Source organism: Phyllosticta citribraziliensis (assembly GCF_038025025.1).
Source record: "Phyllosticta citribraziliensis strain CPC 17464 chromosome Unknown J3D65scaffold_4, whole genome shotgun sequence".
NCBI classification, from domain to species: domain Eukaryota; kingdom Fungi; phylum Ascomycota; class Dothideomycetes; order Botryosphaeriales; family Phyllostictaceae; genus Phyllosticta; species Phyllosticta citribraziliensis.
In genome coordinates, this window is record NW_027117341.1 from 1921176 (window position 1) to 1936295 (window position 15120).

General features: G+C 57.7%; 6 protein-coding genes across 6 annotated transcripts; 1 reads left to right on the forward strand and 5 right to left on the reverse strand.

The window, feature by feature from the left end:
* Positions 1-41: 41 nt before the first annotated feature.
* J3D65DRAFT_550041 (checkpoint protein Hus1/Mec3) lies at positions 42-1349 on the forward strand (the record flags this gene model as incomplete). Its single annotated transcript, XM_066796979.1, has 6 exons — positions 42-84; positions 140-245; positions 297-309; positions 372-1134; positions 1193-1272; positions 1323-1349. The coding sequence occupies 6 exons, from the start codon at positions 42-44 to the stop codon at positions 1347-1349; spliced, it is 1032 nt and encodes a 343-aa protein (XP_066657180.1).
* A 2408-nt stretch (positions 1350-3757) lies between these two features.
* Positions 3758-4987, reverse strand: J3D65DRAFT_302294 (uncharacterized protein). The gene has a single exon (XM_066795207.1). It carries the CDS (start codon positions 4522-4524, stop codon positions 3844-3846), a length of 681 nt encoding a protein of 226 aa, XP_066657181.1. The 5' UTR covers positions 4525-4987; the 3' UTR covers positions 3758-3843.
* A 952-nt stretch (positions 4988-5939) lies between these two features.
* Positions 5940-6797, reverse strand: J3D65DRAFT_302669 (peptidase G1). Its single transcript, XM_066795209.1, has 3 exons — positions 6761-6797; positions 6574-6685; positions 5940-6481 (listed from the first exon to the last, which is right to left on the reverse strand). The coding sequence occupies exons 2-3, from the start codon at positions 6619-6621 to the stop codon at positions 6074-6076; spliced, it is 456 nt and encodes a 151-aa protein (XP_066657182.1). The 5' UTR covers positions 6622-6685; positions 6761-6797; the 3' UTR covers positions 5940-6073.
* J3D65DRAFT_601928 (uncharacterized protein) lies at positions 6727-7080 on the reverse strand (the record flags this gene model as incomplete). Its single annotated transcript, XM_066798067.1, has 1 exon — positions 6727-7080. One exon carries the CDS (start codon positions 7078-7080, stop codon positions 6727-6729), a length of 354 nt encoding a protein of 117 aa, XP_066657183.1.
* A 258-nt stretch (positions 7081-7338) lies between these two features.
* On the reverse strand, positions 7339-9767 carry J3D65DRAFT_676001 (acyl-CoA dehydrogenase-like protein). Its single transcript, XM_066803592.1, has 3 exons — positions 8674-9767; positions 8059-8596; positions 7339-7641 (listed from the first exon to the last, which is right to left on the reverse strand). The coding sequence occupies exons 1-3, from the start codon at positions 9438-9440 to the stop codon at positions 7612-7614; spliced, it is 1335 nt and encodes a 444-aa protein (XP_066657184.1). The 5' UTR covers positions 9441-9767; the 3' UTR covers positions 7339-7611.
* A 591-nt stretch (positions 9768-10358) lies between these two features.
* Positions 10359-15104, reverse strand: J3D65DRAFT_676002 (uncharacterized protein; the record flags this gene model as incomplete). Its single annotated transcript, XM_066803593.1, has 6 exons — positions 14801-15104; positions 14598-14746; positions 14406-14529; positions 14191-14361; positions 11882-14143; positions 10359-11830 (listed from the first exon to the last, which is right to left on the reverse strand). The coding sequence occupies exons 1-6, from the start codon at positions 14829-14831 to the stop codon at positions 10359-10361; spliced, it is 4209 nt and encodes a 1402-aa protein (XP_066657185.1). The 5' UTR covers positions 14832-15104.
* Between the last annotated feature and the right edge of the window lie 16 nt (positions 15105-15120).

A 15120-nucleotide genomic window follows, 5' to 3' on the forward strand; every position in this document is an offset into this window, starting at 1 on the left:
TGGAGATTGAATTCCTCGCCTCGACTTTCTCTTCCACCACCATGCGCTTCAGGGCTGCCATCCAAAACGTGGGCACTTTTGCCAGTATGTGGCTCTGCGCCGTGCTTGTTCCAGCCCTCGAAAACTGACAATATCGCAGAGTTCACGGCTTCTCTAGCGTCGCTCGGACCTGTGGCGTGGGTACGGTTCAGCGAGGATGAAGTGCGCTTCACCGTCATTCCTGATCAGGGAACCCAGGTTTGGGCGTAAGTGCTTCCCAGGATTTCATGCATGAGCAGTGACTAACGCAATTGCAGGGTACTGTCGCTGGTAAGGTCATTTGGATGCATGAGCTGTGGCAAAGCATGTCTCTAACCGTGGCCAATATCTAGGACGCCATCTTCGACCTCGACCAGTACAACATTCAATCGGCCGCCAACAATGTAATCAATCTCGAGGTGCCCCTGTTGCCACTTCAGCGCGCTCTCAAGTCCGCCCTGTCTGCCAATTCTGCCTCGATTCGCCTCACCAAGAAGGACAATATCCCATTGTTATCTCTAACGATCGTCACCGCATCGCTGGGAACCACGCATAGCGGCCCGTACGGCAGCGGTCCGAGCGACGAGTTTGGATTTGGTGAAAACGGAGCCATCAGCGACAGGGAGCGCGAGACGATTGTAACTCAAGACGTGCCGGTGCGGGTACTGAGCGCCAGCAACGTCGAGGGCATCCATGAGCCACGGTGCCGCGAGCCAGACGTTCACATATTGATGCCACCCCTGCTGCAGCTAAAAAGCATCTCTGATCGCTTCACCAAGCTCGCGGTAGCAGCCAGAGGCGGCGCAGGTGGCACGGCGAGTTCTGTTGGGCCGCGGCTCGAGATGGCAGCAAACATGCACGGCTGCCTGAAGCTTAGCATCCGCACCGACGCCATGAACATCTCGAGCGTATGGACCGGCCTGTCGAACCCTGAGTTGAACCCATCGGCAATTTTGGGCGGCGAGGAAGGCATCGTGGACCACCCCAGTACGCGAATGAGGCAGATGGGCACGGCCGATGGACGCAGCGAAGAAGGCTGGGCCACGGTGCGGATAGATGCAAGAGACTGGGGCAAAGTCATGTCTGTTGGAAGACTGGAGGGGAAGGTCATTGCTTGTGAGTAGTGATCTGCCCAGAAGGACTGGTTTGCAGGCCGCTAACCCGAGACAAACAGGCTTTTGCCATAACCACGCCCTGATTGTATACGTCTATCTGCCAACCGATGACGAGGGGCGGGAAGAGTCCGTATTGACGGTAAGTGCACGCGCAAGTGGTCGGTGCAAGTATGAGCTAAATGAAGGCAGTATTACATCACTTCCTACAGTGAGTGAAGCAGACCAGCTCAATCTAAAATTGTCCGATGGACCAGGGGGAAAAGGGTTGAAAAATAAAAATGGTCAAGTCGATAAACAAAGCCACCATTGGGGCGTAATCAACGAGGCGCCGCGGTACCACAAACATGATTTGCATGCACGAATTCCCCGCAGGCCAGTGGAGCTTCCCCCAATTGGCTTCGAGTATTCGCAGTCTCGTGCAGATGCTCTCTCGGAATGGGCTGAGTGTCTTGGCTAGGAATTGGTGGCTTGGAGAGAGACGAGGGTGGCCGATCAACACAGGGGACGGATCATCCGGCATTGATTCTGCTCATGGTCTGATGCTCCCGATAGGCTTGAACGGGAAATCAAGGGGCCGCGAGACGATCAGACAATAGCCACAGCGCGGGCAGCGCCACAGCCGTGCGGCCGCGCAGAGGGCCACTGGAGCGTACAGACGGTTTCAAGGCCAATGATTCAGAGGACGAGAGCAATCCGGAAGGCTTCTCGACGCCGCCACCGAACGATACGCCACGAAGCGCCAAGGGGAGTTGCAAAAAAAGAAGACGGGTACTAGTGCGGGTCGCCTTGTTGACAAGAGACGCATGGTGTCGTCTTGATGAGCTGGCTCCTGCAGGTCGTCAACGACGGCAAGGCCGAGGAATGGCAAGGCGAAAATGGGAATTGCTTTGTTCGAAGAAGATGCTGGGAAGGGTGTCACGGGAGCATCTTGGTTCCTGCAGCGGCATGAGCTTTGTACGACGGCGGCCACGGGCAGGGGCTGGCGACGTGTGCTACGGCAGCATGTTTAGCCAGGCACCGTCGAGTCCAGGACGCGTATTCTAAGTGAAACAGCAAGAGGTTGGACAGAAGGGCCCGAGCTGGCAAGCAGTCGAGTGGATGGAGAGGTGTGAGAGCCACTGCCAGGGGACGAGGAGCCAAGGCCATGGATCGGGTCGAAAAAACGGCGGTGCAGCAGACTATCGCCTGCACGCAGCATCAATAATGCACCAAGAATATTGACGAGACCACGCGGCCAGGACATGACGCTGTTTTTTCCAATTACGTTGTGACTCTCGAACAATCGTCGATTTCAAAGCAGCAGGTCTCTGAGAGAAGCATACGTCAGCAATCGGCTGCCATGTGCCTGGAATGATGCCTGGAGTTGACTCTGCCTTGGAGATGGGGCTTGATATGACTGGACCCTTCTCCGCCATTGGCCGGCGGGCGTTTTCGCAGCGCGAGGCCTCTCGCTCGCCCTTTCGCGCCTCAGCCCTACCGAGCAGGGTATTTTTAGGAATCCGCTTCTGCTTCTCGCGTCATCCGCAGTCAGTGGCCCGTCAGTCAGTCAGTCAAACACCCAAACCCGACACGCACACACGCACGACCCGCCGCAGTGGCCGTTCCGTCGCATCGCATGCTTCCCAAACCCCCCTCCTGGGTCCTTTGCAGTGCGAGCGCAGGAACTCGCCCGTGTCGTTGTGAAGAATGCATGCAGCCCTGTGTCCATTTGGCTCGAGGTCCGCGACGAGCTGATGTTGGTCCACCTTGGTCTATCTTGAGCGACGAGATTCCGACCGGCTCAGCACCTCAGGGATCAATCGGATGGAAGCGCCAGCACAACGGTGCCGGCACGGCAGTGGGGGACTCGAGATGGAGCATTCGTGCTCCTGCAACCTCGCAACGTGCTGGCCTGCTACCTAGGCAGGCTGACGACGAAGCCGCGCGCGGGCACTGGCAGCGAGGGCCCGCGATAAGGTGCTGACATTGTCATTATTTTCGGCTTCCCGGGGACCTTGGATGACTGTGCTGGCTGCTGATGACAGCGACCTACTTCTTTGGCCGTTGCAGCGTCATGCTCTCGACTCAAAGAGGAAACGGAATGAGAGGTCGAGAAACTGGTTGCGAGGCTGAAGCCTGCGCCCCATGTCTGGAGTCCCTTGCTTCAGTCGTTTGTCAACGCCGTACAGTACCTGCAGTCCCGATGCTTTCGCCGTCGGGTTGTGCCACTTCGCAAGCTGCCGACTCGGTGCCCGCAAGAAGCGAATGCCACCTCGCCCCCTCGACCTCCATTTCGTCCCCGGGCCGCCTGTCAGCTGCTGCTTGTTCTGCCTTGTTGCGGCGTCCAAAGGCAGAGACCGCCATCTCGGCACATTATGGATGACCCCGTCGCGGCGATGATGGCGGCCGTTGACAACAGCCTGTCCTGCCTGGTCAACACGCAACCTTTTGTTCCATCCCCTCCGCTTCTCCATCGCGTCACCTTTCACCCACCCTCGCACGTAGCCACGGCATGCAGCGGCTGTGGCTTGCAGCAGCTGGGTCGACTCCATGTCCATGGTAGCACCCTCGTCTCTTCTCGTTTATTTTTTCCCTCCCTCTCCTCCCTTTCCCATGCCCGGGCAATGCATGATATGGCTGTGTATGGTATGCAGGCAGGCAGGCAGCCTCACACGACGCACGCACGCACGGTACGGTACGGCGCCCCTCTATCCATCGCTCCATCCACACCTTATTCTCCCTTTCGTTTTCGCCTCGTTTTGCACGACGCAAAAGGGGTTATTCTTTCTCTGACCCGACACGGACAAGCACGGACGGATGGACGCGACAGAGGTGGGAGTGAGAACACCTGGACCGTGCCATCCTTTCGCAATGCGATGCGCGTCCAGGGAGCATCTCTCCAGCTTGCCCGCGCATGCCAGACAGGCAACGAATTGCTCTCAATTACGATGCCAACATCATCACCGCAACCTACCATCAGCACAATCATCATTTTCCAGCCACCTGAACCACAGGGCCCCTGCGACGCATCGTGGCGCCCCATGCGATAGGCACCGTGACGCAGTCGCAGGGTCCGGGGTCCAAAAGATTTATTTTCTTTGCTCTCCGTTTCGTTTTCGCTGCTCGCTCTTACACTGCCCTGCCCCGTGCCCTCCCACGTTATGACTAGACTGGTCCTACCTACATACCACCCACCTGCGGCAGGACTATTCTTTGATCTGCACCCGGGGAGCCGGTAACCGGCCACACTCTGGCTTGCTTGGTTCCTGGAATACTGCTGCGCATTGGACGGTGTTCCATGAGCCATGTGGTGGAGGTGGTGGAAGAGGCGGAGGAGCAGCTGGAGCTGGAAACTAGCTGCTGCGGTAATGACCTGTCTTGTGTTTCTATTCCGCTTCTGTACAGCTGCCATCTGGGGGCTTCTTTTCGTCTTCCCGTCACTTTCTGTTTCTCTTCCCTTCTCTCACTCATATCCTCTCTGTGCTGCCATGTATGTGGGTGGCCTCTGGATTTAGGCAGAGATCATATAAGTATCTGGAAAGTCTCCACCACTGTCGACTCATCCATTCCACCATCCCATCCCATCTACCCATCAATCATCCAAGGCATTAATCAGTAACCACAAACCACACCGCCGGCTTGTTCTTCTTCTTCCTTTTGCTGGACACCTCCTACCGCTCAACTTTTACAACCAACAACCAACAGCCAACAGCCAACGCTACTGGCCTAATACCAACAAGCCACGCACACTACACGACTACTTGAACGCATCCCATCTGGTCTAATTTCCTCGCCAATTCAAATCACTCCAATTCAATTCAACTTCGCCATTGCTCTCCGTCTCGTCAAACATCCAAACCACACACGCAAAGCCACCCCCACCGCCCCTCAACCTGCGTCTCTGCAGCAAGCAGATACGCCGACCAGCCTCCACACCACACATACATACGCAAGCGAGAGCAATCCTCCCGTCCACCCGTCCCGTCTGAGTGAGGCGGGCCTACACGTACGAGCCACGGCAAGACCGACCCAAACACGAGCACAGAGTCACCGCTCGCCTATCCGTCAGCCAGTCCGTCATAAGACTACGCCACACCAACCAACACGCACACCCGCCAACCACACGACTCACGACCAAAATGGGCCGCGGCGGCTACAACAACCCCAGCTCCACCTCGTCACCGCTCTTCTCGTCCATGCTCGCCTTCCTGGCATCTGCATCCGCAGGCCGCGGCGGCTACAACGTCACAATGGCTCTGGACGCTGCGGCGGGGAGGGGCGGGTATAACTAGACTATACGCGCTCCTCTTCCTTCTTCTTCTTCCTCCTTCCAGCGTTTCATCTGCGGCAGCTGGCTAGCTGCCGAGCTATCTCGTCTCGTCCCATCTCCTCCCTGTTCTCTAATCCCGTCACGCGCCCGATGTATTGGTGTACGATTATGACTTGGAGTTTTCGTTCTGTTTTGTTCTGACTTGTCTTTTGGCGTTGCTTGCTTGCCTGCATAGCGACGGTACAGCGAACGGACGGCGTTCATGCTCATCCTTTCCTCTCTATCTCCATTCCACCTTCTTGTTTCATCTCCCTCTTGGAACGAATGGCGTTCGAATATAGACACGGCACGGCGCGCGCGGCGACGCAACGACGCGATGGGATGATACCACGGACGGACGGACGGCGTTTTTGACTTGTTTTTGGGTCTGTTTTGCGCGTCCCTCCCCTCGACTTTGTTATTCTAGACAGCGTCTGGTTCTTGAGATGGTGGTGTAAGGCATCGCAACGGATCACTTCGCACAAAAATCGAAAATCTCTCATACCATTGACTTTTCCATGGCAGCTAGTTCGCATGTGCTGCTCGATTCGCTACTCAATTTAATCCATCCAGGCGAGTCAAACACATTCTGTGGACACCGCCGCCGCCTCCGTCGTTGCTCACTGCAGCACCCCACACGCCAATTCTGCCGTCAACCTCCAAAGTAAGAGACAGTGACCTTGCCAGGGTCAACACGGGGAAGCAGTTTCGGAGCGTGATTAACGACGATGCCATCTTGCGGACCAAAGGTCTGGCCATCGCTCGACTTAGCGACAGCATCAGTCAAGGTGAAAGAAGCGTCGAGCGGCACGGTGTATTTATTAGTCCTGGTATCAATGTACCTCTCGACAATCCACTCGGCATTTTTGCCGCTCAGGACAGAAGCCTGATCGACAGCCTTGAGAGTCCTGGCGAAAGTCTTCTTCGTGGTTTCATTTTCAATCGTGACGACGCCGACGGTGCCGCCGGCCGACGTCTCGATGCGGAACGAAAGGACGTCGCCGATGCGGACTGGGAAGCCCGAAAAAAGGACCATGGCGGTGGGATCCTGCGGAATCCACTTGACGTCTGCTTGTCAGTGCCTTTTTGAGTTGTTTAGGGGTGGGGTGGGGACTGAGCTCGCTCGAGATATTTTTTTCTTTTTCTTTTTACCTCGTAGAAGGCTTGGATGAGTAGTTTGCCTTGCGCATCTATTTCCATCAAGACGCCACACTGGAGGATGGTATTGGTTGAATACCCGTTAATCCCGACCCAGGCCGAGAGACTTATTTTGAGCAAAAGAACTGTCACCATGGTTCAAAGTCTTCATGGACTAAAAGCGAGAGAGGGGCGGATATACCCGATTGTAGTCCCAGGCTTCGGGGTTTCACCTTTCGGGATGACGGCATTTGGAACGGTGAGCTTCGCCGAGACGTAGTTGTAAAAGGCAGCCGGAACGTTGTAGACGCTGCTCGGAGGAGGCCTTGGAAGGACGCCGCCAGACCATGGATTAAATGCAGGAAAGAAATCGTCAGGTGGTTTGGTGGGATTTTTGATGCCGCCCTCGGCGAGCTCCTCGAGTTGGAGGTTGGCGTTCTGGTCTCCGGGGTTCTTCTGGGAAAGCGCAGCTCGGACCGTAGTGACCGAGAGGAAGGCGGTGAAAAGGGCAGCGAAATGCATCCTGAGAATGTATGACGGTGTGAAAGAGACAGAATTGATCGCTAGATAATTTTGCTGTCATACTGTCTAGCTGCTCTATATACGCCGGCTGACCGGCTTGGACAGAAGAAGGGTGTGCGCACATTGGGAAGTGCGAGCGAAATTGCGAAAGATTGCTGATGGAACCCAAATGATATTAGAGACGTGGCGCTGACTTTTGGCGACAGAGCTAGGGCGCTCATGTTTAGTGTTCTAGAAAAGATGATTTTGAGTGGAGCGGAGCGGAGCGGAGTGAAGCGGAGTCGAGGTATTATGGTCTTACTTTTTAGTTGGATACCCAAGATTTTGCCAAGATCTGGCGTGTAGCTAAATCACCATCCAGAGAAATATTCTACCATCACAAAATGTTCAGGCACTAAGGCACTAACCCTACCTGCCACTACGAAGGTTACTTCTCTACTGAAAATTCTACTCAGTTCGCGACTCAATCCTCCGCTCCCTCCGCCAGGATCTCTTTATTTATGCTGTCTCCGACTGTCGGCGCTTAGGCGATTAGGCGATTTCGCTGAAGTCACGATTGAACTGGGAGAGAAAATTAGCCAAAGAAGGGGCGCGGAATTAACCATCGCCTTATTTTTCGGCCAGAACTTAAAGGCTTATTTTTACGCTTGCTCGCATTCGTATCTTCTCCCGACCCTACGCCACACTTCTTGGATCAACCGCTCTAGCGAGGCCGACGAAGAGGAGGAATAGGTGAGCATGAGGCATACACGCTGCATTATTGATCCACTTGACAACGCAGGCAGGAAACGGAGGAGATGAACAGACAGGAGTAGTGCGGTACTTGATGGGTACCTGGGTCCGGAGGAAGTGCCATCATACGGCTGCCCGACCACTAAACTACAGCAACGCCTTGACTGCCGGCGCTCTACCTTCCTCGCTCGCCTCTCCCCCCTCCCTCCCCCTCCCCTTCCCCAACCCCAAAAGCCTCCCCGCCACCTTACGCATCAACACCTGCTCCGCGCCCTCCGTAATGCGATACCTGCGATGATGGCGCCAGATATGCTCAAACGGCTCATGGCGGCTATACCCCCTGGCGCCAAAGACCTGAATGGCAACATCCGCCGCGCGGCACACGAGGCGATTCGCCCAGACGTTGCAGATGGCCACGTCGGCGCCGACGTCGCGCTCGATGCGCGCCCAGTCGCCGCTGCACGCGTCCATGCGGCGCGCCGTGGCGCGGATGAGCAGCCGTAAGGCGCGGATTTGCGCGTGCTGGCTGACCAGCGGAAAGGAGATGGCTTGGTTGGTGCCGAGGGGTGCGCCGAAGGGGGCGCGGTGTTGGGCGTGCGTGAGGCTGCGTGTGAGGCAGTAGGAGGCCGCGCCGAGGGAGGAGGCGGCTTGGCGGATGCGGTTTTCGTGGACGAAGGTTTGCGCGAGGAGGAGGCCGTGGTGGAGGGGGCCGAGGAGGGCGGAGCGGGGAACGAAGACGTCGGTGAAGGAGACGGTGGCGTGGTCGGTGGGCATGTTGAGCGTCCTGTTGGAGCGAGCGTGAGTGGATGGGTGGGTTTGTCCGGGGGAGCGTCAGGGGGAAGGGGGATGGGGGAGACGTACCACTCGTAGCTCTCGACCTTCACCCCCTCTGCGTTTGCCGGGACGACAAAACAGCTGATGCCCCCCTTATCCCCGTCCGCGCCGTCCGTCCGCGCAAACACCAAACAATGCGTCGCGTGGTGCATCCCCGTCTGCCACATCTTCCTGCCAGCAACCCTCCACCCCTCCACACCGTCTCTAACCTCCGGCCTCGCCCTCGTCTCCATCCACGTCGCATCGCTCCCATGCGCCGGCTCCGTCAAGCCAAACGTGCAGCGCACCTCCCCCCGCAACCTGCCCCCAACCAACTCTTCCCTCTGCGCCGCGCTGCCAAACGCCAGCACCATGGCCACGTCCGGGAAGTTGCCGACGACGCTGTGCTCGTTCTGCAGGTCGTTGAATAGCCCCAGCCCCTTGGCTGCCAGGTGCTCGCGGATCACGGCCATGTCGAGGTTGCTGCCGGCGCGCCCGCCCAGCGCGCGCGGCAGGCTGTAGCGCCAGAAGCCCGCCGCGTCGGCGCGCCGCACCGCCTCGGCCAGCAGCGCCTCCCACGCCGCGTTGGGCAGCCCGTTGCGCGAGAAGTCGGTGCGCGACGGCTCGCGCCGGTGGTCGAAGAAGCGCGCGTTGTCGTCGGCCGCTTGCAGTGGCGTGATGGTGCGCGCGATGAAGGCGTCGAGGTCGTCGAGGAAGCTGGGGAGGTGCGGGGGCAGGTCGTCGGTTGGAGTCGTGGGTGTGATTGGTGCTGGAGAGGGTAATGAGGCATCGGGGGAGGATGGTGGTGGCGCCATGACGACGAAAGACAACTAGGCTAGTTTTTCAGACTCGCAGAAGCGTTCAGACAGAAAGGAAGGTTTTGAAAATGCTCGCTCGATCTACATATACCACCATCGCGACGGCCTACGTGAGCTGTTAAATCCGGAGTGGTGTCGTAGAACGGTGCGGTGCGGGGATGTCCGAGGTAACAGTCGACCGAACAGTTAGCGCCCGCCTCGTGGAGGGAGTGGAGTCTGGGGAAAGCTCCAGCACGGGCCCGCGGCCGTAGGGCTGACAGACGTCATTATTGGCGGCGCAGTCCAGTCGACCTCACCGTACCAACCCTGGACGACGTGAAAGTCTGCACAAAGAAAATTAATTACTGTATCGCGCCGCCTACTCGCTGTACAATGCTTGCTGCTGCCCATGACCCATCCCAACTATGCACTTCAATCATTAGCCTTCCAGCCCCACCAAACGTCCCATGCGACAACCACCCATGGAGAGAAAGGAAAAAATAAACGAGGGAGAAGCCACCCATGGTGTCCACTTTCAACGATCCGAATGCGACTATCACGTACAAAGCTGGCCTGCCTGACCAGCCACCCGTCGCCAAGGGACTCGACTCACCAGATGGTTGTTGTCCCTCAAAGAAAAGGAAAAAGTAGTTGCAAGAAGAAAAGGTCGCGGTCAGAGGACCAGTACTCCGGATCCTTTGCCAAGGTCCGGGGGATCAGTGAGATTAGAGTTGAACTAGTCAACGGCTGAGAATAGAGCGAGGGGAAGAGGGAGTCGAAGATTGTCGGTCCATCATGCAGCCGGGGCGACCCAGGCCCGTCGCATATGCTCATGCCAATCCACCACGTCTGTCTGGCTACTCGCGTGACTTGGACGAGAGGAACTCCACGGCCTATACGCAACACACACAGATCAGCCCTCCGTCTCGTCATCCATCATAAGTCGTCATCGTCGTCATCTTGTTTCCTCCTATTTCCATAAATGTCTTTTCGTTCCATCTTCAAGTCTGCCATGCTAAAAACCATGCGCTTGCGCCGCCGGAGTCTTCCACGTACCTTGTTGATGTCGTAATCGTACTTTTCCAGCGCCGCCAGTGCCTCTGCCCGCGGGTATCCCATGCTAGTCAGGTTCTTCAAGATTGGATCGTCGTGCTCGGTGCCCGCGCTCAACGCCCGACCTAGCTCTGGCTTTTTTGGAGGCTCAAGGCTAGAGCCTTGGTCGGCGATGATCGGAGAGGCAGTTTCTTGTGGCCCCGCCGACGTCGGTGCTGGCTGGCTGTCTGAAAGCCCGCTGAAGATGGCGTCCCAGTCATGGCCACTCGCGGCAGTGCTCTGAGCCGCCGGCTTGGAGCTTGCAAAACTTTGAGTGAGGTGCTCAAAGTCGGAGAAGGAATCCTCGCCAGTCCTCTGGCTCGAATTCGGGAGCGTTGGCGTGGCCTGGCTGGCAACCGTGTTGCTCTTGCTGGCCGCCGGCGAGTCAAAAACAGGGTTGAATTCATCAGCACCCTCGTGGTGTTGCGGGGAGAAAATGTCGTCATCATCCTGGTTTCCAGTCGCATCCTTTGCTTCGGCAAGATCGTCAAAGCCGGCGTCAAAGTCGTCGTCAAAGGCAGACTTGGACGGCTGCTGCGCCGGCTGCGCGTGATTGTTGACGGGCGAAGTCGTCTTCTCAGTCGACGGATACGACTGAGCCGACTGGTAAGCGTCCGAAGGAACTGTGGAAGAGGACGGCGTGTTAGCATTGGAGCCTGAGGAAAATTGCCCCGCCGGTGCCTTTCCAGCGGCGCTCGACCCGCCAAACAGCGTCTGGCCTTGGGTCAGAGTCGGCGAGGGAATGGCCTTATCAGAAGACTCATGAGAAGCCGTGGGATCCTGACGCGAAGGCAGCAGCCCGTCAAACTCCGGAGGGAACTGGTCAGAGCCCCTGGCGCCATTAAGGCTGCCAGTAGTCTGCTCGTAGCTCGGAGGAGGCTGTTGCGCATTCGGCGTGGGCAGGTCACCAGCGTTGCGAGAGAGGTCAAGGTCCTTACCTTCATTCGCAGCACCAGTGGCCGTGCCCGGCCGCGACTCGTGGCGAGCTTGCTGCGGGGATGCTGGGGCAAAATCGTCTTCGAAACCGCGCTCACTTGCAGAATCGCTATCCTCATCAACGCCCAGGTTCTCAATCGGAGGAAATTCCTTGTTGAATTTGGAGGCCGAATCGACTGATCCGTTCAACGAAGAGCCTGTGTGTTGCTTCTCCTGGAACTGGCGACCGGATCCAAAGCCGGCAAAGGCTGCATCAAAATCGCTCTTAGCAGTACCAGTCCGAGACGGCCCACTGAACGACGCTGCAAAGCTGTTCTTGCTGGCCTGGCTCTGGCCCGTCGTCTCTGGCTGGATCGGTGTCGCCGTCTCTGGAAAGGCGCCTGGCATGTCAGCCGCTTCGGGGGCAGCGAAAGACTGAAAGGTAGCCTTACGCTCCTCGTTGCTCGCGGACCTGGCCGCGTCGCTGCTGTGGCTAACGGCCGGGGAAAGCGAGCGCTGAAAGGGCGAGGGACCGAGTTCGGAACGCTGCGTATCTGTCCTGTCGAGAGCCTTGGGTTCACCTGCGGAAGCTGAAGATCCCGGCGCGTTAGTCGGAGTCTGAACACCATTGCCACCATATCTGCTCGCCGGCGCCGAGGCCTTGACCGAGGAGCTAAAGGAGCCCTGCCGGCCGCTACCGTCGCGGATGGGCAGGATGCTGGAGGAGAATTGACGGGACTCGGGAGGCGCAGGGGGCTCGGCGGCACGCGGCGACTCGTGGTAGGATGAGAGAGGCGGGGACGTGGATGGGGTAGGCACACCTGGTTCCGAAGATTGCACTGATGGACCGGACGGCACGGAAAAGGCCGGGATGTTCGACTCGGCCTTGGAAAAGGAAGTTGTTGGCGGCGGTCCAGTAGGTTGTTGGCTTCCAAGAGCAGGACCGAAGAAGTTGTCAAAGCTGGACTGAGCATTGTCGCGAGAAAAGCCCGAAGGAGACATGGCGTTTTCAGCCTGCGGTGCCGGTGACCTCCTAAAAAACGGGTTAGTGTTGTGAGAAGCGTTTGAAGGTGCAGGGCTGGCGGCAGCCGCTGCAGATCCAGGACGAGCGTCTGACGGGCTTTGCGAGCCTTCCTTCCTCAACTCATTCATCTCAGTCTTGATCTTGTCACGCTCTCCCTCGTTTGTGGCCAGCTGCTTTTTGCCAATGGCGACCATGCCCCTCTGCTGGCGGGCCTCTGACCGCATCTTGTCGAGCTGAGGACGCAGCTGAGCAATCTCCGCGTTGGTCTGCCTGATGCGCTCCTTAAGACTGGCATTCTCTTGTTGGTCGGCATTCAAAGCAGTAGCCACCTGCTGGTGCTGCGTCTGAAGATCTTGATAGTTGCCCTCGAGCATGGCCAATTCTTGCTGCAGCTTGCGCGTCTCATTGCGCGATGCATTGAGCTTCTCCTCCAGCTGCTTGACCGTCTGAACCTCGGCCTCAAACTGCGTCCTGAACTGCGACAAACGAGACTCGAGATCACGCTTTTGCGCAGCCGTATTGTTGAGATCGTTCTCGGTAGTGGTCTTCTTGTTGTTGACCTCTTGCATTTGGTTGCGCAGTGTGCTAATCTGGTTGGACATGTTGCCCAATTCAACACTGTCGTCAGAAATCTTTTTGCTCTCGCCCTGCTCATCTCCAAGCAAGTCATCCATGGCAGAAGACTGTTGAGGGGGTGGTGGACTGCGCCCTTGAGAGCCTCCGGTGCCTTGAGTAGTGAGCGTCTGTCCGAATGACGAGGACGGGACAAAGGGCTTGAACATGTTTGATGGGTTTTGTGGAGATGGCTGAAAAGTCACCCGCGAAGGTGATCCAGGAGAAGCTGCTCCGCTGCTGAACGGATCCTTGGCGACCCCAAAGTTCCCAGAGCCACCAGTGGATTGCTGCTGAACAGGCGGAGAGGAAAAGGCATCCAGACCAAACAAGTCTTCCGAGGCAGACTTTTGAGCTTGAATAGCGGGAGGTTGAGCAAAGGCTGCGGTACTATCGAAAGCGCTTGGCTGGGTGACCGCGGGTCTTGTCTGGCTACGCATGCTGGGGGGCACTAGATTCGGAGGAAGTGCGGACGGGAGAAATTGGACGCCAGGCTTTGGTCGCTGCTGGCGGATCAAGTGCATGGCGACGGCGAATTCGTCCCGGTTCAATCGGCCTTCTGAGTTGATATCGGCCAAGTCCCAGATTGCGGCGAGCACGTCTTCGGGCAAACCAGAGTCGCTAAAGAAGAGAACAGCCTGCTCTCCAGTGATGAATCCAGAGCCAGCGGCGTCGACCTTGGTGAATAGCTGGTCATATTGGGCCTTTTCTTGTGGTGTTATCACCCAGTCGTTTCCAGTCTGTTGTGCAGATTGAGGAGGAGTGGCAAACGGAGGCCTCACGGGCAGTGGACTTGCGCCGCGACTAGCACCACTAAACTGCCGTGGAATGGGTCCCGGAGCTCCGTATGGCCGCGAAGCAGGCGCGCGTCTTGCCGCCGCCTCGTACAATCCAGCGGGTAGGGATGACGGTAGGCCCTTCATCTGGCCGCTGCTGTAAGATGCTATCAAGTGCATTGCAATAATGAATTCGGTGACGCCGAGAGCGCCGCGCTGCTCCGTGTCGGCCAACCCCCAAATGCGGCCGAGGGTCTCGTTTGGCAATCTCGCCTTTTCGAATATCGTCTTGGCCATTTCTCCTGTTTGCAGTTAGCACTGCGACCCGTATGTAACCTCGAATATGTACCTGGCAAAAGGCCGTTTACAGCTCCAGACTTTTCGAACAACCCTGCATATTGTGCGGCCTTGTCTGGCGTCAGAGGAGGGACGCGGATGGGACCGCTCATCTGCGGCGTGATGGGAGACTGTGCGGGCGGTCCCGCGGGTGCTGGGGAATCAAATTTGGGCAGGGGGCCGGCTACGACGCGTCAGAATAACTCCCTAAACGTGGAGAAGACTCACGTCGAAAGGCCAGCTCGGGGCTGGGCTGTCTTCCTGCCTGGTAGTGTCCAATGAGACGAAGAACCTGGCAGAATCCCGACGAGGTCAAAAGGCCTCTGTTTTCCGTGTCTGCAATTTGCCATATCTTGTCGTGGTCAGCTCCTGAACGTCATCCAAGCTCGGCTCCGAGGTAGTTCCCCGCTGGCTGCGTACCTCTCCCAGGACTGCCGGAGGGAGCTTCGTGCGCTCAAAGAACTTGACGGCCACCTCGCCAGTGACGACGCCCATCTGCTCGGCATCGGCTTGGCGGAAGAGCTCGCCGAAGACGCGCTTCTCGTCGGGCGTGAGGTTGAGCGGCGTGTCTGCAAGGCATCAGCATTGTGCAATGCGGCATTGGGCTTGCCGTGGCGACTCACTCAAATCCATGTTTGCAGAGGGGTCGGCCATGGTGTTTCGCTAGCTAGGCTGTCTGGCGGTAGCCTGCGTAGGTAGGGTCGGAAGTGGGTGGTGACCTGACAGGGCAGCCGGAGGAGGTCGGGCGGGCCGGTCGAGGACCGTCAGGGTCAAGGGGGTCGGGGTCGAGACGGATGACGACGGCGAGCGGCGTGGGAAGGGCGGAAGCGAAGATGAAGAGAGGCAACGCGCGCAAAGGGACGGCGGGGAGAGAGCGTGGTGGAAAGGGCAGGGTGGTTGATGGTCAGGTAGGTATGTAGGTAGAGCTGCTCCCAGCGTCGCG